This window comes from Drosophila hydei, unplaced genomic scaffold (assembly GCF_003285905.1).
Source record: "Drosophila hydei strain 15085-1641.00,03,60 unplaced genomic scaffold, DhydRS2 tig00000172-arrow-pilon, whole genome shotgun sequence".
Classification (NCBI taxonomy): Eukaryota; Metazoa; Arthropoda; class Insecta; order Diptera; family Drosophilidae; genus Drosophila; species Drosophila hydei.
In genome coordinates, this window is record NW_022045682.1 from 4569604 (window position 1) to 4594432 (window position 24829).

At 35.9% G+C, this 24829-nt stretch overlaps 2 protein-coding genes across 6 annotated transcripts in view; one reads left to right on the forward strand and one right to left on the reverse strand.

The window, feature by feature from the left end:
• The window catches only part of LOC111595928 (zwei Ig domain protein zig-8), an 84024-nt gene that overhangs the window by 41086 nt on the left and 18109 nt on the right, over nucleotides 1-24829 (forward strand). Inside the window, exon 1 of one of the 4 annotated variants that reach the window (XM_023309887.2) lies at nucleotides 7130-7293. The exons of the other annotated variants lie outside the window; for them this stretch is intronic. The gene's annotated coding sequence lies outside the window, so the exon portion shown is untranslated. Of the gene's footprint in view, nucleotides 1-7129; nucleotides 7294-24829 lie in introns of those variants that run through there. 4 annotated transcript variants of the gene reach the window in all.
• LOC111595929 lies at nucleotides 14185-14714 on the reverse strand. 2 transcript variants are annotated; one of them, XM_023309889.2, is made up of 2 exons: nucleotides 14554-14714; nucleotides 14185-14466 (listed from the first exon to the last, which is right to left on the reverse strand). In XM_023309889.2, exons 1-2 carry the CDS (start codon nucleotides 14626-14628, stop codon nucleotides 14200-14202), a joined length of 342 nt encoding a protein of 113 aa, XP_023165657.1. In that variant the 5' UTR covers nucleotides 14629-14714; the 3' UTR covers nucleotides 14185-14199. The 2 variants fall into 2 exon arrangements, with proteins under 2 accessions (XP_023165657.1, XP_023165656.1); XM_023309888.2 differs by having other exon boundaries at nucleotides 14185-14481.

Genomic DNA, 24829 nt, shown 5'->3' on the forward strand with positions numbered 1-24829 from the left:
GAACTAGCCGTGAGTTATACCGAATAATATCTTAAGCATATGGCAATTTGTCAGGCTGCCCAGCGGTTAGCTTTGGTTTTCCTTTTTCTTTTTTTTTTGCTAAATCGCCAACGTCTGCATTCGGCTTATAAAAGGCTGGCCAGCTGCCAGTTAAATGTTGCACCGTAAAGCGACAATTCCGTTGGCTGTCAAGAAGTCACACCCGGCCAAGATGCGATGCCCTTTGGCCCCGACAATTGCTGACTGCCTGAATGGCCGACTGGCTACGTGCCGAGAACCTGTCGCCGCAGGAGTGTCTCTTTTATCGCATGTCCAAGGCAAACAAACGAGACATTGAGCATTACTTAGCAAAAAAGAAAGAAAAATGTAGAGAAAGCACTCGTCATGCTCGCTCAAAATGTAAAGTGTCTATATTAGTTATGTCTGCATGAGTTTGAGTTAAGAACTTGAAATTGTGGACAATTTATGTTGAATGAGTTTAGTGTTGTCGTGAAGAATCCATAAGAGCTACAACTTGTAGAGCTCGAGAGCTTAGAGTTAATCCCTAAAAACTCTTTAAACATCAGCTCAAAAGTTAAAACTGAAAACTTTAAACATTTTAAAGCTTCATCTTAGAGGAGCTTCTTCAAAACTTTCTCAAATAAGAAAATGTTTCTTAGGCTTCCTTCTGCTCTCCGCACTGAAACTTCCAATAGTTGTAGAGAAACAAATGTTTTGCCATTTATAGCCCGTAATTAGGCACTGACTAAGTCCATTGCTCATTAAAGCATTGCCCTCAGCTGAGTCTCTGCCTATTTAAATCGAAAAGCAGCTTGAAAGGCAGTTGCAGTTGCAGTGCCGGACCGACGCTTGCCATGAATCGTTCGACTGCCGATTTTTTGGCCTACATTGAGGGTCTTATTGTGGAAGAATGCTTGGCTAAGGGACATTGCACAGCCAGATCGAGTGGAATCAGTGGCATCCGCATTTGGTTCTCAGATCTCAATGGTCTGATGCAAGGCTATGAGCAGCACAGAAGAGTTAATATCACAGTCGAGCTGGAAGATGATTGCAACAAGAATTTCAAATTCTTCTGCTTGCTGCAAACATTTTTGCAAAAGTTTCAAAGCATCTTTCAATGGCTGTCAGAGATATTTAAGAGGAAAAGGGGGACAGAGAGTGAGTGAGCTTTAATTCTAGGAACATTATTTGGACTGTTTTGTAAGCTGCTTAAATATGAGTCAAATTGCTAAGAAAAGCTCAAAATCTTCTCAACTTTTTGTGTGTAAATAATATGTAGTTGCTTCAGAGACAGAAAAAGCTGTAATTATTGCAATTAAATAAGTCTTTTGAATATTGTTACCTTTGTTTAAGCTTATAACAGTAGAATTTTGCTAAGGAATCTATTTCGTTTTTAATAATTAGAACAGACTTGCATAATACTAACTAATTTATTTATAAAACTTACCAAAGACTTGCTGCAAAATATCTTAACAATCATGGAACATATATAAATAGTTGGTTATTTCTTGATAATAACTCTTAGCTCTATTAAAATATGTTTATATATTTATAAATTATCAATAGCAGAGTAAATATTTGACTGATTGCTTGATTAAATGATAACAAATGTGTTTTAAATTTGGTACTCTGTAATGGTGTTGTGAGCTTGTCTGTAACAGGCAGGAGGAGGCATGACAGATTAAATAAATTTTATATTTCGTGATCAGGACAACGAGTTGAATAGATCCAGAACGTAAACTACAAAAGCTAGAGACTTGAAATTGAAAATCTAAATTGCTGTCTTCCAGTACCTGTCTAATCAGTACGAACCTATATATTTTTTCGATCAAATTAAATTTTCTTACTATTGATAATAGCCTATAATAATTATTATCATGTAATTTCGGTTTTTATCATGAAATTTCAAACTTACTGTTTAGATACGTTCATGGTTTTGTTTCCTTAGTTCTTCAATAATTCATTTCCCATAGTTAAGTTCTTGTAGAAGCATCGTATGGTGGGTATATACTAGTCGGGCACTCTCAACTGTCGCACTCTTACTTGCTTAAGTACATATTTTAATATATTTCTTATACAAATATAAATCCAACAAAAAACGACTTAATATGGGTTCAATCTTAATAATCTATAGCTTATGGGAAATGCTATAGAATTTATTGTCATTTTTATAATTTTAAGTATATGAAAACCGATAAACGTTCTCCTTTAAGCTTGGCAGCTGCTTAAACAAATGAAGCGCAGTCAAGCTGGAAACATTTGTTAAATGTATCGATGGAAATTTTCATAAATGTCACTTTCACTGCCAATTAAATAAATGAAAATAATTTACGCTGACTAAGGGCAAAAAATGGAACCCGAACAACTTAATTTTCCTTACAGCTAATGAAAATATATTGCTATATATATATATAAATAACTGTAGGGAGTGAGAACTTTGGCTAACAATGAAACGAAGACCGAAAATTGAGAAGCGTATCGGGCTATAACTTCATTAGGCGCACTGAAGCGACAAGCTTTGCAATATATCTGACAACTTGGGTACTTATAAAATGAGAAATATCTTTAAAAGAGAGACAAAGAAAGAGAGGGAGAGAGAGAGAGAGAGAGGGAGCGGGAGGGGGGAGAGAGAGGCAGATATTTTACGCAATATAATCAATAAAAAACGCTAAACACAAACATAAATAAAAGGGATATGCGAATGCGGCACGAATTTATTAGCCATCAAAAAAGCCGAAACGGAAGAAAAAAGATGTATGTGTGTGTGCGTGGGTGTTCGCATCGTCAATGGCAGAAAAAATGATAAAAATAAATAAAAGTCTGTTGGGTTGCTTGAAGCATCGTACGCGTAAACAGTTCAAGGACTTGGGCCGCATGGCCGCATGATTTATTTGCTTTCGACTGTCTTTCTTTCTTTCTATACTGATGACCTGCCTCATATGGCTCTGGCAGAGTGTGTGCGTGTGTGTGTGTGTGTGCGTTAGTGTGTGGGTGGTATAGTGCGGTTCAATTGCCGCTTAAGTGAGGGCACATTCCAAGACGTTTTATTGGCTACGTGCAACAGCGCAAACAAATTTACATGACACTGAACTCTGCTACGTTTACCTCTGGACTTACTTACCTGAGCTCTTTCCTGTCTCCCCCTGTCATTCCATTGGCAATTTGAGCCGCATTATTGAAAGATTGATGAAATTTTTCGACAGTCGGAACCACTGACTTACCGGCTATCGAGCCGGCCAACTCAAGATAAATGACTGGAGTTCCTTTTTGCGCCAGCCTTGGCTAAAAGTTATTGCGGTCTGTGGGGCGCTTATAATGAATAATGAAAGATTTGCTGCCGCCTTTTTATACCCTGTACGTATTGAGAAGGATCGTAATGGGTATTATATATTATTTTAAGAGAACAGACAGTCTAAAAATGATAAAGCCTTGAAATTTGAAATAAAATATGTTTCTTCATTTTGTTCAAATTTGTTTCTGAAGACTTGAATTTTTTAATATAGCTCGAGAGCTATAGAAATAAGAGAAATGAAATTTGATATGTACATATTTTTTGCACAGCTGGAGTATATTATTTTTCTATTTGCCCGATTCAAAACACAGTTCGTTGGGTGGGTCGAGGTCGAAATTGTAACACTCAAAGACTTTTTGCTATAACATCTAAGTCCATAAGTTAAAAACAGGCCTAACAGGCTCATGTGAAGCTGATGTTTATTATACTTCTTGGACTATTCATCATAAGTTTTAAGCCTCTACACGCCATGACGCCATGTCTATGATCAGATAATATGATTTTTAAAAATAAATAACAAAGTTTCTCAAGTGTGGATTTATTCAAGCAAATGGCTCAAAGAAATAGATAAAAGATAGAAGTCAACAAACATCAGATTATGTTATTTATTAGGCTATCGCCCAAGTCGAGCATTGCCGCCTAAACCAATCTTTTTTTTTTTCATTTTTTTTTTGCTATTTACTCGTTTTATTGTTGGCCGCACCAGAACAATAAAATGCCCTGACCAAATGCCCAAAACAGTTTCGGGACCCAGCCCACAATTGCAGGCCGCTTTGGCAATCTCGTAGAGCATCATGATGTGAGTAAACCATTGAGCGGTATTCACACTTTGATTTGGTGGTTCGTTTGGCTTATGTGTGTCTATGTATTAATAGCTTTTATAACGCTTCCCGCTGGCCCGCCAATATATCTTGTTTTTTGGGCGGTGTTCGGCTGCTTCTTTGGCCGACCAATTTGACTGTCAGCAAGTTTCTTTTGATGCCAGAAATATTGGTCGAAAAATGTGTTTTTTATACCCTAAATCCGTTGTAAGTAACTTAATGGGGTATAATCGTTTTATTTAGCTTATGCAAATGAGCACTAGGTGTAGGTGGCTGAGCGCAATAAAATATGTATACTGAACAGGACAGAGTCTGTTATGCTATCTATATATGTATCTGACTCTCTTCTATAACTTTTTCGATAATTCTGAAATCGATATTCAATTTCAGTTCTTCTGAGTTTGATTGGATTTTATACTGAATTAGATAGTTATATAGTTCATGATTTTCTCCCTTTTTCATAGTATCCTTTCTCATCAATATCGAAATTCTAACATTCAGCGCAACTTTAGGTCGAGCAGCCTCGATTTGAGCCATTTATTTGTTTCCCATTGCTGCGTTGTTTGCCTGGGGTTCGGGCTCTTTTGATTGAATGCCGCTCATAATTGCAGCTCTTGCTTCATTTTATGTTGGCATCTCTTTGATATGTGAAATGGTTTCGGCTTTCGGTTTTTGGTTTCGGTTTCTGTATCGTTTACGATTCCGTTTAAGCTGCCTTGACAAATGCTTTGCATTGATTGGTGCCTCGGGGTTAAATTGTTGAAGGTTTTATCTTTTTCTCTGTGGTTTTTCACTTTTAAGTAAGCAAAAAATTTCCTGAAAAAAAAACAGATATATATATATATATATCAACATAGTGGTGGGACCTGTGTTCAATTGGTTATAAAGAATTATTTTTTGCTTTATTTGTTTTTTTTTTTTTACAATTTCCCGCTGCATAATTGGCCTGCAAAAAGAGTGTTTTTCCTTCCCGACAGCTGCTTAAGCTCATTTCCTGATATTTAGCCCAGAGTTATGTTTGTTTTTATATGCCCTCGAGGAACCGAAAATCGTTTGTAGCTGTAATGAGGCTAAAATTGCTGTTAAAAATAAGGCTAAATTGGCCTTATGCATGGAATGGAAAACATATTTTTTCACATTTTAATTGAAAAATTAAGTGAGTCTTGTGCTTAGCAAAGTTTGTTTCTTGATTATGTGTGTGTTTCTTATCATTCCATTTTGAATTTAAAATTCACTATGTAGTTTATCTTCGCATTCAATTTGCTGTTCAGCAAAAGTTTTTGCTGATTATTTGTGAGTGTGTTCTTGGGTAAATTTATATAAAATAGAAAATATTATGCAATACTTAAAATATACTTCTATAAAATATCTTAATATCTATATTTACTGTGTTAAGTCTTTACAAAAAATAAATATTTTGATTTAGGTATTTAAAATATATATTTCAAGTGAAATTTTTTTAAGTACTTAAAAAATAATACAAATAATAATCTACTAATATCTACTAATATTATTTTGTTATTTTTTAAGTAAATAAATAAATTTAAAAAAATTTATATAATAATAAATATATTACTTTACTATAAAAAGCGCTTCCACTTTTGATACAAATTTAAATTCAATTTCCAGCATAAAGAACAAAGAATTTAGAAGCTTTCAATTATGTTTGAAATCTCAAGTAAATTTGCTTTACAAGTTAATAATACTAATCCCATGTGCAATTTCCAAGTATTTTAAATATAAAGATAAAATACAAAAAAAAAACCAATTTGAAATCTAATTTATCGCTCAGGTCCCTGAGCTGTTCACAGCTTCCGATTTCTTTTGTGGTTTTCTTTATTAGTGTTGTTGTGTAAATATATATATATATATATATATATATATATATATATATGTATGTGTGTGTGTGTGCTTTCCGGTTGCCAATTAGCAGGTAACAATTTGGGCAAATTACTTCATTGTCAGCTGGGCAGACACAGTGTCAGCTCGTTTTGGGACAGGCCAGAACCACAAACTATTTACTTCTGTCAGACTCGAGCTTCTTGCTGTGCTGGGTAGAGGTAGAAGTTTTTGCTTCTACTGCAGTTTGACATGTGGAAATTGTTTGAAAATGTGATTGCGCGACAGGTGTCCAGTGTCCAGGTCCCGTTTCACAAAGCTTACCTCTAACGGCGCTCTAGGTAATTCTTTTTTGTTTTGATATTTTTAATTAAAGGCACGACCGAAAAGGCTGTGTGGCTCTACCTTATTTTCGTGTTTAATAAATTAAGCCATTTTATTCCTCTCTGTCTCTCCCTCTCTCTCTTTCTCAGTTGCCATATATATGTCTGTCTCTTTTGCATTTTTTGTTATTGTTGTTAGCTGTCGGCATTGCCATTGTATAAGTAAAACCTGTGGCTCATTAAGACGGCTACGTGAGCATTTAGCTGGCAGGTGAGTGGGCTGCTGCTAAAGCGGGGCTGTTGTGCAAGGCTGTAGGTGTGGGCGGGGTCGAGGCATTTCACTATTGGTTGGGGGCACGTGTTGCTTTTGTGGTATTGTTTACGTTGGCAGCGCGGTTTTTTCCGTTTTTCTTTTTGGTTTTGTTTTTCTTTTTTCCTTTTGTCGGGCACATCGAAGCTTTTGTGCTTTTTGGAGACTTGCTGAATGGCAGCCAGTTGTGCTGCTTCTTACCTGTTGTTAACTGCGTTTTATTGTCATTGTTGTTGCTGTCGTTCTTATTATTGTAATGGCTGTGTGAACAGCAAAGTTGTTGTATAATTTGTGAAGATTTTATTTTTGTTGTTGATTGTTTTTCTTGTGCCCCAATGTTGTTGTTTTAAAATTAATATTTTGTATTTATCTTGTATAATTAAAAAACGGTTTTGAAACATATATATATTATATATATATATATATATAATTTGATTACTCTGGCAATTCCACAAAGTGCACGAAAATGTAAATCTACATATTTATGTGTGTTGAAATTATGGGCGACATGTCCGCACATGTGGTCCAAATGTGACTTCCGTTTCCGTTTTGCGTTTCCCGTTGCCGACACGAGAAAACTTTTAGCATTTCTTTTATTTTACATTTGCGCCGTTCTCCCATTGTTTCTGCTCCTCTCTCTCCGACTCTTCTCCTCTCTCTTTACTCTTTATGCCTTTCTGCACGCCCTTCAATGAAATTATTTCAAATGTAAGCTGTTATTTTTTTTATATAATTCGCTTTTTTGTGCTCGCTTTTAGCCCTTGAGCTCTCAGCCGTAGTTTTATAGTTGAAGTCACAAGACAAAATGTTAGCACAGTTTTTTTGTGTTTTATTAAATATGCCCATAAGTAAAGTTATATTTAGCGGAATGAAGCCTTGCCACAGATCTGATCTATAAATAAAATTCAATTTAACTCACATCCTTTCTCTTTCCTAATCTTTTTTTGACACAATTTTATTTTGTTTCAGCTGCTCTCGTATATTCTCGTTTCCCATCAATCAATATATTTTCATTTATTCCAGCAACTACGACAATTTTTCTCCACAAAAATCAATTGCTTAACGCCTTCTCTTCATTATTTTCGCTGCTCTTAAAATACGCTCTGATTCTTTTGTTTACAGAGCGAATTGACTTTTGTTTATTCGACTGTCACCAACTGCGTTCTGTTTTAGAAAAAATTCCATTGTTGTTGAATCTTCTATTCAATTTGTTTATTTATTATCGCTGTTCGTTCATATAATTCACTTGTTCTCAAAGCTGTGCAATAATTTTGATTTGATGTGATTTCAAAGCTGACCTATTTTCTGAAAAAGATTTTTTTTCCTGCTCGACTCCTCTTCTACTCCTCTACTCCTTTACTCCTCTACTCCTCTAGTCCTCTACTCCTCTAGTCCTCTACTCCTCTACTCCTCTACTCCTCTACTCCTCTACTCCTCTACTCCTCTACTCCTCTACTCCTCTACTCCTCTACTCCTCTACTCCTCTACTCCTCTACTCCTCTACTCCTCTACTCCTCTACTCCTCTACTCCTCTACTCCTCTACTCCTCTACTCCTCTACTCCTTTACTTCTCTACTCCTTTACTTCTCTACTCCTTTACTTTTCTTCTCCAATCTTCTACTCCTTTATACCTCTACCTTTACATTATAATAAATCTCATTTCCTTTATCTTTTGCCTTCTAGTGTCTGAGGCGACTCTACTTCAACTTTTTGCTATTCGCATTCCATATGCAAACATGTTGAACTCTCTGCTCCTTCATTCTTGAGAGTCAACAACTATTTTAAGAATCGCTTTCAGTCGCTGCTGTCGTTCAGCTCAGCGCAGCACAGCCTTTGTGTACCAATCATTTTTGCTGGCTGTTTGGCAGACAAATTCTAGTGCGCATCTTAATAAAATGCCAGTGCTTGGCATTGTTGCTATGGTTGTTGTTACTTTCAGTACAATAAGTATGTATTTGTATTAGCCGCAAGGGTTACATGAACTCTGCTTAACAAAACCCAACCACAATAGCAACAACAACTACAACAATGCGAAGAAGCGCAAAAGAATTTACAGTTGACATTTTGAAGCAGGCGCAGCGAATAGAACGAAAAAGGCGACAACACATGCAAACCGGGACGAAAACAGGCAGAGGCGACTGTAAAAAGCCTTTTGTTGTGTGTGCACTTCTGTTGTTGTTGTTGTTGTTGTTATTTGCAGCCACTACAATTATGATTACACACACACACACATGCGCACACTCTGAGTTATACATTGCGATGTCGTGTGTGCGTGTTGAAATGGAGCCCATGTTAAAAGGGCTGCCACAAGCATAATAAGCATCATGCCATGCCATACGGTGCTAGCAAAAAGTATGCGCACACACACACATGCGCATTTTCATTTTGCCATACACCGTATATCCCGGCTGGGCTAATTGTGGCCACGCCTTTTTGTCGCACTGTGTTGTGACATTTCAAACGCCATGGCAAGAGCTGAAATGAAAACCAGTTGCCCTGCTGAATGTGCCTGCATCGCCTGCCGCCCACCGCCTCCTTTGGCTCTGCCATTTGTTATACAGTGCACCCATTGAAAATGATTTCAAAATGGGTATATTGTTTTTGTGCATGCACATATAACTAGCACAGCATTTATTAGCTCTAAATATGAATAAAAATTTGAGTAATTTTTCTGTCATTAAATTCATACCAAAAACATTATATCTTTATTCATGTAGAGACTTGTAGTAAACACAACGTCAATTTTTCTATAATTTACCGTTCACTTCGTCATTTTGCGTGTGGGTATTCTCTAGTCGGCCATTGCCAAAGTTGAGCTCCTTTATTTGTTGTTCTTAGTCCTTCTACTCTTTAACCTGTCCAGTTACTTACGAGCTGGCTCTTGACTGCTTTGTTGCCTCAATGGCTTCTTTGGACCTTGCTGCTCACTTTATTTTGGGCCACGTTTCATTTGCTTATTTTATTGAGGCGATTATTCGTCGGACTTTAAGGTTGCCAAGTGTGCGACGTTAATTGCGAGCGCGTGTATAAAGCGCATTTGTTGTGCATTTTTAAGTAATAAAATAATTAAATTATTATTTATGGCTGCTGTCCACGCTCTCTATGTGCCCCCATTTAATGATGATTTGTTGGGCCAAGCCATGCAGACATATGCTGAACTATGACCTTACGTCTGCAGCCATAAATTCACACCCGCTGCGAGTGTCGGAGATATTTCTGCGCTCCATTTTCTACTATTTTATCTTATTTTATTCTCGTCCACCATTTGCAAAGGAGTATATTGGCTTTGTGCAATGCTCGCCTTCTATTTATAGACCCATAAATCGTGGAGCCACGCTGGCGTGGTATATTGGAAAATCTTAATCTTTGTTTTTAATTAAAGTTTTTCTTGGCCCAAGAACGAGTATCGGATAGTCGATTGCGCCCGTTCGTGTGGTTGTTTTTTACATTCCTCACTATCGATGCTCAGCATGAGCATTGAGAGAAAGGCAAAAAAGAATATAACATATATATATTCTCTGCGAAAAAAGAAATGTAGCTATAGTTATCTGACTTTAAAGCGCGTAAGAAAACATTCAGAGAAAGGGTTTTTAAATTATTTATGAAGAAAGTGTGTTTTTGCTTAAAGTATAAATTCTGAAATACTTTTTTGTAGAAATTTTATAAGTTTTTTCAGTCAAATAATGTTGCCTTGCCTACATGAATAAGTTTATTAATTCATAAATAATACCTGGATTAAAAATGTTGTTATGAATTCGGCAATATTATTTCAAAAGGGTTGCGTTACCAGAAAAAAATGGAGAGAACATATTTTTGATATATTAAATATTTTATATATATTTTTTAGTGCAGGGAAACATTAAATTCATTTTTATAGTTATCCAATGTTAAGAACTATTTGCTAACGATTTCCCCAGCAGCTTATGTAAAAAATGATATATTTTTAAATATATATGTTTATCTTTTTATTAAATTGTGTAATATATTTCACAACAGTCTAAAAAATTCCACAAAATATTTTAAATATTTATAAATAATGTAAGATCCAAAAGCTTCTTGAATTGCAAAATTTTGAAGTAAAATTATATTTAAAGACATTTCAAAAAAAAAAATTAAAAATATATATTAAATATTAAAAAAATGTATATATATTTTTACCTATTATTTATGGTATCAAATATTAATGTTTATATATATATATCAAAACTATTCTAGAAACAGAACAAAAGCCAGCAAAAAAGTATTTTTCCATGTTAGCCATATTCATTTGGCAATCGCATCACACAAAGTTCGCATTATTCTTCCTCAACCAACTGCAACCGCTGTCTTTTTGCGGCTAGAAACTATTTTATGGCACTGTCAGTTCATCTTTTGTGCAGTTGCAATTGGAGTTCTGGGCAGCCCCGAACCAGACCCCGGCTGCTTGACTCATTGGTGGAAAGTTTATGACTGACCGGACATGAAAATGTATGTGACTATCATATTGTTTACCCTGCGTCCAATGAAAATGAGAAAAAATGGGACACACGAATGTTGAAATAAATTTGTTTGTCTTTGTTCTGCAATATTAATGCTTAATTTGTCTCTAAATATTTCTACTACTAGATTATTATCGATAGATAACTATGGATTTTAGAGAAAATCTGAATAGGATAATCTCACAGGTCACAATTTTTTCACCTGGCCACAATTTGCTTCTACTCACTGGGCATCTCCTGGCCAGTCATTTGTGACTAAGGAACTATCCCTACTCATTGGGCGTTGTATTTGAATAGATTACACCCTGATGAGCCCAAACTAAAATATTATTTTACTGCCAGGCGCCGGCTGCAAGAAGTTTCACTCATAAAAATAGTTGCTGAAAGCCAATTTATTTATTTAGTACACGCAATTTGGAAATAAAACAGAACAGCAAATTGCCGCCAGGCCACAAAAAATGGTGAGAATATGAAAAATTGTTTGCCTACTCTTAAGTGAGATAAAATGTTGATAAATAATACAAAATGTTGAGTGTACAAAGAGCAACAGCAATGAAATTTTAGTCAACAATATTTTGATAAAATGTTTGCAAAACACAAATATGTGAAAGTTATAGTAAAAATTATTTAAAATATCAAAAAAGTTCATTATATTCCACTCTTAATTAAATACAATTTTCTGCCTGCTATTTACACTTTATTTTCAAATCCATTAGCCAAAGCTTAGGCCTCACATGAAAAAAATATAATTGAAAAAAAATCTATATAAAAAATTTAACAAATAATTTTGCGGTTAAGCGAATACCTTCATGTTTTATTAAAGATACTTAAACTTCGCTGTTGGCTGAAGATCAAGTCATAAAAAAATGTGTGGGCATTGATGATGTCAATATTAAATGAATTTGGTAGAAGTTTCTTCGAAATTTTCCATGCCTCCTTTAAGACTCTTTAAATATTACGCATACGCCACATTGTAAATAAATTGCCCAAATTATAGACACAAGCGCCAAGGCCTCTAAACAAAACGAAACAAAACTACAAAACAGAGAAGATGAAAAAAAAATGTATATATATATGAAAAGAAAAGGCCCTAAAATATTTTGAAGTGGCAACAGCTGAGGCATCAACGAGCAGGGCCGAGTGGCAACGCCTGCCGGCGACGGCATCTTAATAAATTTCCCAAGCAACACTTTGGCTGTTATTAATACTTGAGTGAATGGGTCGAAATGGTAGAGAATAGCGGAGCAGCACGGCGCAGCACGCACCTAAAAACCGCTAACCAAACACAGAGCAAGACGGGACATGCGAACGTGGTATGGCGACGCCGTAACGGTAGATGTTGCTTAATTACACGCCCTGCCCAACAGGGGGCGTGTGCATGTGTGCCTGACAGCCCGTGCGGCATGTGCGAGCGGCCGGGTGAGCTCGGGGCGCGCATTTTGTTGCGATAATTAATGAACGCGAAATTTTCACGCTGATATCTCAAGCAGCAAGTTTAAAGTTTTGCCTTTAACGTTCAGCTATTAAATTCGATTATACAATTAATTGAAGGGTTTCTATGCGAATTTGCCGGATAAGAGCGTACATGTCAACATGTTAGGTAACTACGCTTAATTAAACGAATTCCAATGACTTGGTTTGCCCTCCTTTCGCATCATGCAACGAAAGTCAAATTTTAATGAACCTTCACTTTGGCTTTAGATCCGGTTCCAGTGCGATGCTTAATTCGAATACGTTCTATTCAGTTTGACGTTAGTTCAGCATTCCAACAGGCACCTAAGCCAATTTACTTTCACATTCTTGAAATAGGCTAAAAGAAATAAAGCTTAAGCAAGTAGACTTGCAGATACCCCGTATCTCATTAATTGCCTTGCAGTCACTTAAATTATAAGAGCAAATTAAGTCTTTAGTCTGAATTGAAAACTGCTGAAAATCGATATATATCGATATTCGAAAATTTTAAGAACTTATGCAAAAGAACATTCCTAATCGGAAAATTTTGTGATATGCATTTTTTATATCAAATCTTGTAGACTTTTTTGATTTTCCTTGGTAATCAAGATCGATATTTATGATGATGAAGGAACTAAAAATAGTTAAAAAAAAGTAATATATATCGATTTTGACCATGAAGAAAGTTTTTGTGTTCTCTGTACCATATGTTAAACTACCGCAAGTTCTTAAATGAGCCAAAATCGATATTTATCGATACACACTAAATGTCACATTGCTCTTTTTTTACTCTTTGAGAATTTCTAAGCTTTCATTAATCATGTCTAGCTTTAGTTCATGTTAAACATTACTCATTGTCACTTTTATAAACCCTCATGATATGTGTTACAGGGTATTAAAATATACGCACTTTTGCCTAATGATGTCTACGCACAAGTCGTGCGTAAGCCACATGGACACGGCCACTTGGTGGCACCTGTGCGCAATGATGCGGCATACCACAGATACATACGCATATATACGTATATATATATATGTATACATGCATATATATATACATATATACACTTATATATATTTATATATATATATATTTCACTAGGCTTGCCCGAGCAATAATCAGTTTCAGACATGTTAAGTCATTTTGTGGACGCACACACACACGCACAGGTACATGGGAAGGGAGCCTACTGCCACACCCGACTGCTTGTTTATTTGGTTGTTGAATAATTTGCCTGGCATTCAAATGGTTTTTAGCTTCGACTTCCAACTGAGTTGAAATTAATTTGCAGACAAGGCACAAAGGCTAGGTTGCAACTAGGGCTGAGGCATTTGTACTGTTGGTCATGTCCTGGCAGCGTGTTCTTCTAACTGCAGGTGTTCGGATTTTGGTATAATATAAATGCCACATATCTAGAGCTAAGCCTAAGCAGCAGCTGGGGCCACGGTGAAGCAACGCTAGGGAAGTCTACGCATTAACTTAAATGTGTAATTCAATCAATTTAAGAATTATGATAATTCTTATGTGTTTACCAATCGATATTTATCGATAGAAATGGGGAATTATGAATCTAGACTGAATCTATTAACCAAGTTAACTTGCATCACCTAGAGACTAAGGCACAGTTTCATCTGAATTGCTTTATTCGATTAATTAATTGTTTTTAATTAATCAATGAATTAATTAATTATTTTTCTCATTCTCCGGGTATTCACAGCAGCATTCCAACGTTTCAGGGTCATAGACCAGGCCGCGAAATTCGCAAAAGATCTTGAAGATCAGCCGTTCCTTTTTTTCGTAGTAGTCGTCGGCATTGCGATCGAGTGCATCTACCTCCGCCTTGTAGATGAGCAATTGCTGTCGCATTCGCAGAGTCTCCTCATCGCAGTTGAGACTGTCATCGGGATGCGGCTCGAGTGTCAACAGTGACAACATAAACGACAAATACAACTGGAAATTCCAAAGCTATCAGCAGTTGGCTAGCATTCTATCTTGACTAGGCTAAATATACGAATCCAAATTCCAATTAAGTCTCACCTCCTTCTCCAATGGCATATCATGCGTCAATATATTCTCATCGTGTGCATTCTCCACGGCATATGTGATATCCATCTCGATCTCGTTCACGATTTCGATTTCGACTTCGACTTCGATTCAGCGGGTGTGGCTGCCAGTTGGCGACTGTCGCTGTTTGCCTGCAGCTATTCATATTTTATTGCCCTGTTTATGTTTACATTATGTGAGCGAATGTATAGTTGAGTGTGTGCGTATGTGTGAGAGGGTTTAAGCTGAGTTTTGCTAAATATACTCAGTATTTCGATAAACGGCAAGCAGAGTTGTTAGCCTTTTGTCTTCTGTTTCTGTTGAACAATTCCAAAAAATTCTTAAGCTGCACCTGATATATTTAAGTCGCGCATGATAAGTAATCCTTGGGTATGTAATATTCGGCATTTGAACCTTCAACTTTTTTCTTTAGGTATTTATTTACAACTTTATAAATAAATGCGAGAGAGATAGCTAGAAATGTAGTTTTATTTTGTAAAATCTAATCTAGTATATGAATAAAATCATTACTCTTATCTCTGAACCATACACAAATGTATTCTGGCATAAATAAATGATTATATTTGTAGCTTCAAAAGTGTAAAAATAAAGTAAAATGCGGAAAAGTAAAATTTTGAGTACAATTAGATCGCATAACATGCAAGCAGAGCGAGAGAGGCAGTCGAGGCGAACGGAGAAGAAACAGGCCACAGTTGGGAACAGTTGCAGTGTGCAGGGAACCGGGAACAGAAATGGGCATAAAAGTCAAGTTGGTGCAGTAAAAAGTAAATAAAATTGACACCCGCACAAAAGGAGGAAACATAAACCGAAAAAGTGTAAACAAACAACAAGCGGCGCTTAGGCAAATAAACATGGCTAGAGGGCAAGAGGAAGAGAGAGAGCGGGAGAGTGAGGGAGAGAGTGACGGGCAGAGAGGAAGGCAAGTGAGCGGGTAACCACAGACAGGCCAAAGCAAATGCAAAGCGCACGCAAACAATGTGGACGAAAGAGTGAACGAGAGTGTGAGGGAGAGAGGTAGAGAGGAATAGAGCGTAAGTGCAAGCGCGTCCAAGCAGGAGGAAAAGAGCAAGAGCAAGGGGAACAGCAGCAGCCACAGCAACCAAATAAAATGCCAGCTGCAAGGCGAAAAATGCTCGGTTTCGCATTATTTTTTTCTTTTTTATGAATTTTACATTTTGTTTATATGTATTTTTATGGAGATTATATGCAGAGCGCGCTGCAACAGAATACCACTAGCTAAATGTGAATGTGCGAGCCAGATAGTATGTCTCTGGGAGCACGTGCAGCACAGGTTGCACAAAATGGAGGCCATCAAATGTGCAAAGTAATAAAATTTAAGTGCCGGATATTGAAAAAGCTCGTGTACTGATTCCCCTGGCTAATGTTTGTAAATATTACAAAAAAAAACAAGTGAGAGAAAAAAATGTAAAAATATTAAACAGATACGAGAAAGCTAAGATTGAATTTCATATCTTTATTCCAGCTGAAACTAAATTCGAAATATTGAATAGATACGGGAAATGTAAGCTTAACTTTAATATCTTAATTTCACAAAAAAGTCTTGATCAGATCAGAATTTAACGAGAATGTAAAAATATAAATCAAATTAATATTATAACATTAATATTAAACAAGGTGTATAGGTAGAGTTTCTCCAACTGCAATTCAATTCATAAAAAAATAATTGTTTGTTACATTAGTTAAGAACTTGATGCCAAATTAGTTTGATATATAGCTCACATCTTTATTAAAATTTTAAATATTAATTTTCTATTATAGTTTCATTTTTAGAGGGCATATAAGCAAAGCTACTTATAGCTTCATCTTAACATGGCAGTAAGCCAGTTTACTTACAAGCTAAAATAAAAAAAATTGATATCATTGTGAGCTAACGGAAAAACTATTGATGGCGCCACACTACGCACACAGCACACGCACGCGATAAGCTGGGGCAAAGCAGGAAGAAAACAATTTTCGAGAGCTTTTCAAAACGCTTTGGGCGTAAGCTGACATGTGGGAGTTGTGCGATAGGAATCGGGCGAATCGGGTTAAGTCCTCGTCCCAATTGTTGGGCTGCAACAAAAATATAAGGAATTGGCTTATATCAAAGCGACTGTTTGGCTAACAGCGCCAATAGAATTCAAATTCAATTGACGCATAAAAAATCATGTTAGCAGCGAAAGTTTTTTGTTGCTGTCAAAATCATGAATTCTGCAGGCAAAGAAATATTTTTAAAATATAAAAAGAACTTGAAAGAAAATTCTGAAAGTTGTTAAAAGCAAATTGAATTTTTGGTATACCACAAACATATTTTGTAGGGAATAAATATTTTATATATATTTTCTTTATTTATTTGTAATGATAAAGACATTTGATCGGTCATAGAATTATTTAATTTTATAATTTTTAATTTTGCATATCTTTGCTGCTGCTGTTAGCCCTGCCCTTCTACGAGCTACTTCACAGAACAACCTCAATTTGCAATTAGCATTTGAAGCTCTGCATAGATAGACAAGTTATGCGAATCGCTTAGCGATGTCAACGTTAAATGTCGCATGCACAGAAATTTAATTAAGCAATCAATGTATTAATTAAACCACGCGCACAGGTAAAAGTAAATCGAGAGGGCAAAGCTGCGCATCAGATGCTGCCCCAAAGCAGAGCATGAGTAATGAATTTTGTTGTTGTCATGTAAATAAGCAGATGCCACAGCAGCGCGCAAGCACATGCCAAGGCATAATAAGTATGTGTGTGTGTGTGAGTGTGTGTGCGAGAGTCAAGGGTGACAACACGCAGACGGCGCCGACAACGTCGTATCGAAAAATGAAGGAAATGAAATAAATCAAGACTCATTAAGCCGCAGAGCAAGAGCTGGGGGCAAACAACAACAGGGCAACAGACGGAGTGTGTGTGTGTGTGTGTGTCAACTCTGGCTGTGTGTGCGTGTGTGTGAGTGCGTTTAGGTTATGTCAGCGCGCGCTAAAGCAAAGTTGACAGTTGTTGTCAACTTAATCATCGTCAACACCCACACACACACAAATTTCCACCTACTTACACACACACACAGAGACACAGCGCGTTACACTCGCCTAGATTACTTATGCATTGACAAATACCTATCAGGCAGCCGCAACTTGAACTTAATTTCTAGCGATAACTCGACATATTGCCAGCTCATTATGCGACTCTCCGTCTCTCTCTTTTCACCTACATCCATCTGCTTCTTTCACGCATGTGTTTATATGTATATATATTATGACTACGTCAACTTCCGTCTTTTGTTAGTGCTGCTGCTGCCGCTGCTTAATAATAGCAAATTACACAAGTAATTAGTCACGCATTTAATTATTATTTATGGTCTGTTTCTATCTCTTTCTCTGTCTCTGTCTCTATCTCTATCTCTTTCTCTTACAGTAGCTTTTTCTATTTAGCTTGTAATTATCTAGTCCAACGCTTGTTCTCTGCTCTGCTAATATATGCATGCGTCAATAGATAACCCCAAATCGTTTTATGGCTAGGCATCTATGTCCTTATGTGTAGGCAGCTGTCACATTATTCTAGTTAATTTTATGCATGAAGTAAATTTATTTATATATCTCACAGATAAGCAGCAGCTGCTTAAGAATAATGTCTAGACAATATAAATGACGCATAAATCTTAAGTTTATTAATGCTTTTTAGCCTTAAGTTTTCTAATGAGAACTAATCATAAATAAAACGGGATTATTTAGCATATTTAGTTGGATTGGTTGGTTAGAATTTATAGATTTGTTTCCCATAGACTTGGTTGAGAATTGGGAACTATATGAATGTAAATCGAGGGCAATATCTGAACTTGTGTTTAAATTGCTTCGTTTTAATCAGGATTCGATGTGGAAGATGGAACTTATTCATCAAAGTGAACTAGCAGCTAGTTAGTTTAACAAAAAAAATAAATGTATATAAAAAAGTTTGAAATTAATTTAAAAATAACTTTTTAATTTGTATTTATTTGAAAAATAAAATTATAATTTAAAATTTGTAACTTTTTCGAGGATATTTAATTTAATTAAGCTTGCAATATATAATTTTAAAATAAATTGTGAATGTAAACATTAATAAAATATAAATAATATTAATACTAGAACACTAAATATTTATATTAAATAATATGCATTTTAAGTTCGAATTTATATTAAATTTGTAACCAAGTTTGAAGTTTTCTTTTAAATTTATTTATTTTTATGTGTTTATTTATTTAAAATTCTTTAATTGATTTACATTTTTAAACTAAACATTTTCAACTAAATAATAAGCAATGAACACAATTTTTATTTAAGAACTAAAATTTTTAATTTATTTTAATTGTTATTTATTTTTTTTGTTATTTATGCAGCAATTAAATCTACTTGTTTCCCTACTTCTAGACAAACTGAAAACCTGATCGATGATTTATATACTTAACTTAAAGAGAGCTTTGATATATGTTTAGCGAATCGATACATATTCATACTTTGGCAAGCTCACGCAAATCTTTTTGTGTTGCTTGGGTGAAATTGATGTTGTGTTTGAAATCTGGCACCAATTAATAATATGTGCCCAAAATTTCGGACAAATTTGCGATGTATGCGATGCTGGCGCAGCTGTTGCCCAAATTCAAAGGTTAAAGTTGGCATCCAGCTCGGGCTGGTCGCAAAAACTCCAGCTCACGTACTTGGGCCGCAAAACTTTCATCGATTAAAAAGTTTTGCGTGCAACAGAAGTATTATCAGCCTCTTTGTAATTTTTGCTTATTGTTTCTGGTGCGGCTCAGGCTTGTGGCGACAGCTGCGGCCAGATTTCAAGAAGCATATTCGATTATTTGTTTGTTGCATAATAATTGGACGAGACCAGCGGGGCGAAAGCAAATTGAAATGCCAAATCGCATGTGCCACTCGAAACGAAAATCAAATCAGGCCACAAATGTCTTGGCCATGCCAAAAAGCAAAAAGCCAAATCAAAAAGCCGCAAACTTGCTACTGGCAGCAGCTAAAAGAACAGCAGAGAGCCCGAAGTCCAGAAATCTGCAAATAGAATTCGGAATTCGAACTTCGATATTGCTCGCTGCTGATTGCCTGACAACGATTTGCTTGTAAGTTGTTTATTGGTGCGTGCTCTAATTAACATAACCGAAAAGAAATTGATGTTGAAAAAAAGCACAAAGCGTAGCTGGAGCTGGCATCAGATACAATTTGCTTAATGCCCAAACTTTTAATCACTCATACGCAGCGTACGCTCAAGAGAGGCCGAGTGAGAGAGAGAGAGAGGTGGAGCGAGAGTCAAGTCAAACGTGAAGTAAACAAAGTGACTTGCGAAATGAAATAAGTGTAAATACGAGCAACAAAGTATGCGAAAAAACTAATACATACACACACGCACACACACACACTCACACAAGCACTGGCTTTAACAGACTTCATCTGTAAATTCGCACTCAGATATGTATGTATGCGCATCTGATTAAACATGAGTGTGTCTTGATGACTGCATATGTGTGTGTGTGCGTGTGTGTATGCTTGTCAGCATTTGTGCTGCTTGGTAATCCCCCAAAGCGTCACTTCTGCCAGCGGCCAGAACATTTCTGCTTCGCCTTAATCTTAAGTTTAATTTTTTTTTTTGCTTTGACTTTTGCGGTCCATACATTCACACATACACACAGTCGCACACACTCTTACACAATAACCGCAGTTCCACAAAAATTCAACTTTTAATGCATATATTCTTAGAGCTCTTTTTGATGCTCCACAAACATCAGCTGCTTTCGCTTTGCAGCATATGTTAGTCATAGAAAAACTTATGCCTGAGATATAATATATATATATTATAATTTTTATGAATAAATAGATAATATGAGGTGCTTTCAAAAGATAGAGAATTGAAAAATTCAATTTAAAAATTATAGTTTTGACTTTGAATTTATGTTAAGCTAGGCTGCCCATAGAGGTCATGCTGACCGGACAAGAGTGATACTATTTGAAATCATATTGCATATATTAAATCAAGATATCGACCACATTTAGTAGTCGAAATATTAAATTTAGTATGCCATTTAATAAGCAATTATTTTATTTAAAAATGTTAACCAAAACTTTGGCAGAGTTGCTTGAGTATAATATGAAGGCAGTTGTGATAATTGCTCAGCTAAAAAGATTTTTAGTTTGCATGCTAAGCCAAGTAATGGAAATATTGTAGACATCCTTAGCCAGAAAATTAGAAAGCTGATTTAGAAAATATGCTTATGGTAGTCATATCTTACATATCTCTATGAAGAGTCAAGCATTGTTTTCTATTTTGCAAATTTATGTAAGTAGTTTAAATACTGGGTATTTGTTAGTCGCAAAATGTCGCCTAACTTGTTTGTTTCCGTTTGTTGGCGGTGTCTTTCAGTTGGCCAAATACGACGACGACTACAATGTAAGCTTTGGGGCGTTAAAATGCGACAGAGTGTGTGTATAACTGGCGACCTATTTGCTTAAGCATATACTGACATACATACACTTACCCACACACACACACGCCCACCGCTTATTAACTCTCACTGGTTGGTTTGCTTGACTCAACACAACTGAGCTTTGCTTTGGTGTGCTTTGCTGTGCTCGGCTTGGCTTGGCTTGGCTGACTGCCTCTCATAACACATTAGCGAAAGTGAAAGCCTCCATAACGACTGCTCCCAGTTGATTTTAATTTGCTGTGCGTGTCTGTGTCACACTGTGCGCTCTTAAGGACATAAATTTATATTAGTTGGCAACAGGATATGCCAGCCAAGCGGAGCAAGAACCTCAATGAGATGCAGATGAAAATGACGCTGGCATGGCTGCTGCTGCCGCTGCTGCTGCTGCTGTTATGTTGGCTATGTGCCACGCTGCTTACGTTCTTATTTGTTTATATAGATTGTTAAATATTCGAAAAGTCTGTTGCAAAGCGGCTTAGCTAAGCTGCCGCAAATTAAATGAAAGTGAACAGCACAGAGAAAGCGAAAAAGTGGTCTAAATCTATGAGAGTTGAGCAAAGGCAACAACGAAATTTAAATTGATTTTCCAATTCAAGATTTTTCTTTTATATGAAGTGGATTAATTTGGAAAAAAAAATACTGTAAGACTATTAATACTATAGTTTTCAGTATTATAAAATTATATCTAAGCTAGCTGTGATTTGTTTACAACATATGCCAGTGTTGTAAAATTTGAAATGTGCTAATGTAATATGAGTTGAGTTGAACGAAATTACACCAAAAAATTTGTTGTATATGGAATTATGCAAAATGCCAAAATAATTAGTCTTAAAAGTATCTAAACAATTTTTGGAGTCGAACGTAGATTGCTTTGCCTGCAGCCAGTATTGTAAATGAGCAAATATACTATTGTTATGCGTAGGCATTTTGTTTGAATTCCGCAATATAATTTGAAGTCTATCAAATAAATAACGGGGCCGTTGTCTATTGGCTGTTTGCAGAGCTCAACAATTTTTATTCAAGCGAAATGTTGAGAACATAGCCCACGGTCAATGTTGTAAAATATCAATAGCCATGACCAAAAAATTTCAATTTAATTTCATTAGCAATGTATGCCAGCAAAATATATGCATTTCCTCTCCGTTCGTTTTTTTTTGTTCTTTGTTTGCTGCAAGGCCAAACTCGATTGTGATATAATCTTGGCACATAACAGGGACTTAACTGAAAGCTGGCAACATTGATTGAACTGCCGCCCAGACATCGAATTTTGGGGGGCGTGGCCAAGGACTGCGGCTAAGTCTAGCTGAGACAGTTGGACAGACATTTGAATTTCATTTGCTCGGCTTACACATGGATGCATAAATATTTACGACTATTAGTTGCGAGCACTTGAAAGTTTTTCAATTTGATTCGCTCTCTCCCTCACTGTGGAAACGCATTTGCATATCGATGGCGGGACTACCCCTAACACAGTTATACAAAAGTACTACAATCAAAAAAAAAAAAAAACAATTAAAATAAGGGAAAAACTTTACAAAGCGTTTGCACTTTTTTGTCTTGCTGCCTGCTTTCTGAAGTTGTTTTAAATATTTTATGCTAAATCTATGTAAAAACATTTTGCTGCATGAATTGAGTCAACAAAATGCAAATTAATACAGAAGCCACCCCACGCTATAACTCAGTCGAGGTTGACTGTGGCCATCCACAAGAGCTTGTCTAACCGGCTTGTAAATCAAGGCCCTTACCCCAGCCACAGCCACAGCCACAGGCACAGCCACAATAGCCAAGATTCTAGAAGAAAAGTCTACAACAACAATGAAAGTGGATCGCCTTTTGCACGTAGGTCATCATTATGTAAACCGCTCCGAAACCTCAGAACCGCCTCACGCCTGACTGAATGCCCAACACTGCTTTCACTCTCACTCCTTCTCTGTGTGCGTGTGTGTGTGTGGGTATTTATGTTGTTTATTTATTATTTATGTGGCTCAACTAAACGTTTTGCCGCAAAAATTACAGCAATAATATGTCAAAAAGCAGAGTAGGCCTTTGCTTTAAATAATCACAAAGAAGAGCGATTTCGCTACAACAAATTTTGTATACTCTAACCAGACATATCTTTATATAAATTGTATTCAAAGTATTGAATGTATGAACATTTATTTATTCATATATATTTATATATTTCTTAACTGTATTAGCAATCAATATGAAGAGACATAAAGCTGATATTTTAGTCTTTTTTTTTAAATAAAATTTTCGATCTCTCAAATTATCTGAGACATTGCCGAAAAAGAACGTTTGCCAATTTAAGCCATTTCATAATATAGTTGCAATTGTTAAATAATTTTCAGCTATATTATTTAATGTTTCAACCTAGTAAACTTTCCTTTTCTATCTTGTCTCTGTTAGTATGAATGCGCTGAGTATATATTCTAGCTAATGTAGATAAATAAATTCTTTAAAATCTTGTTAATAAATTTGCAATAAAAAATATTTAGACTTTGAAATTTAATACCAATATTAAATGAATTTATTTAGTCAACACTTAGCCTGATTAAAAATTTATTAGTGAATTTTTAATGAATTTTTTTTATTAAAAATGTATTAGCAAATTTTGTAATGCTTTTATCTCTCTCGATTATTTTTTTAGCTCCTTTATGTATGTTTTTTAATAAATTTAGGCTCACATTTTTAATTAAAAGTTAATTCATTTTAAAAAATTAAAATTTTTTTTCTAACAAATTTAATTTTATGATCCTAAATTGATGTTGCTTATTGTGTATATACATTTTTCTATTAAAGAGTGTATTAAATCTACGCCAGTTGAGCAGTAGCTGTGTGTTATTGTTGGCCATTTATTTAAGCATGAAACATTGATTCATAATAGAATCAAAGTTGATTTTTTATAGGCCGAGAAAACGAAACGTATTTATTTAACCTCTACTTGATTTGCCATATATATAACTTAAGCTCAATTCTTTTCGTATAAGTTAGCCAATTTTAGTAAGCACACACATCCACAGAGATATTTCGTGTGTGGCAAACTTTATGTGGCAGCCGTGTGGCTTTGCTCTATTGATATTACGTATACGTAACGTGCACACTGTCCATGGCTCAAGCACTGCTAAGCCGCAGACGAAAACTCTATAAATTCTAAAGCCGCTATTAGCTGCGACTTAGTAGCCATAGCGAGCCTCATAAATTTAGCTCGCAGTCGGCAACAACAAAATGGATTCCTGTTGTTTGCCTCAACAGCCATTTCTTATATTTTGTAATTTTTTTCGCCCGGTTTTCTTTTTTCGCTGTTATGAATTTAAATGTGATGAACGAGTGTGGCGGGGGTGGCGCGTCAACAGGCGCTGTCCGGCTATAATGGGGCAACAACAAATTGTTATGCAATACACGATGAGCAGCTTCATCTTAAATCATTTGCCGCATCATTTAAAGCGCTCAGCAGGCAGCTTTGAGTAGAGGAAGCACGCATCCTTTTTGCTCTTCTTCTTTCCTTTTTCTGTGTTTGGTATTCAGTTATTTTTTTTTTTTTTTTGGTTTTTGCATTGGAAAAGTTTGAAACGTGTAGTTTTTGAATGGAAGTTATGAAACCACTTAGCCGGCAGCTAAGGCGGCCGCTAAACTCCATTGTAAATGACTAAAGTTCAAAATGAAAATCAACTACAAGCGCACGAAAAAAGGCAGCAAGAGCATGAGCTAGAGCAAGTTATGCAAAAGTTGAGAGCTGCCTTTTAAATCATCCACTGTCACGCACACACACACACACGC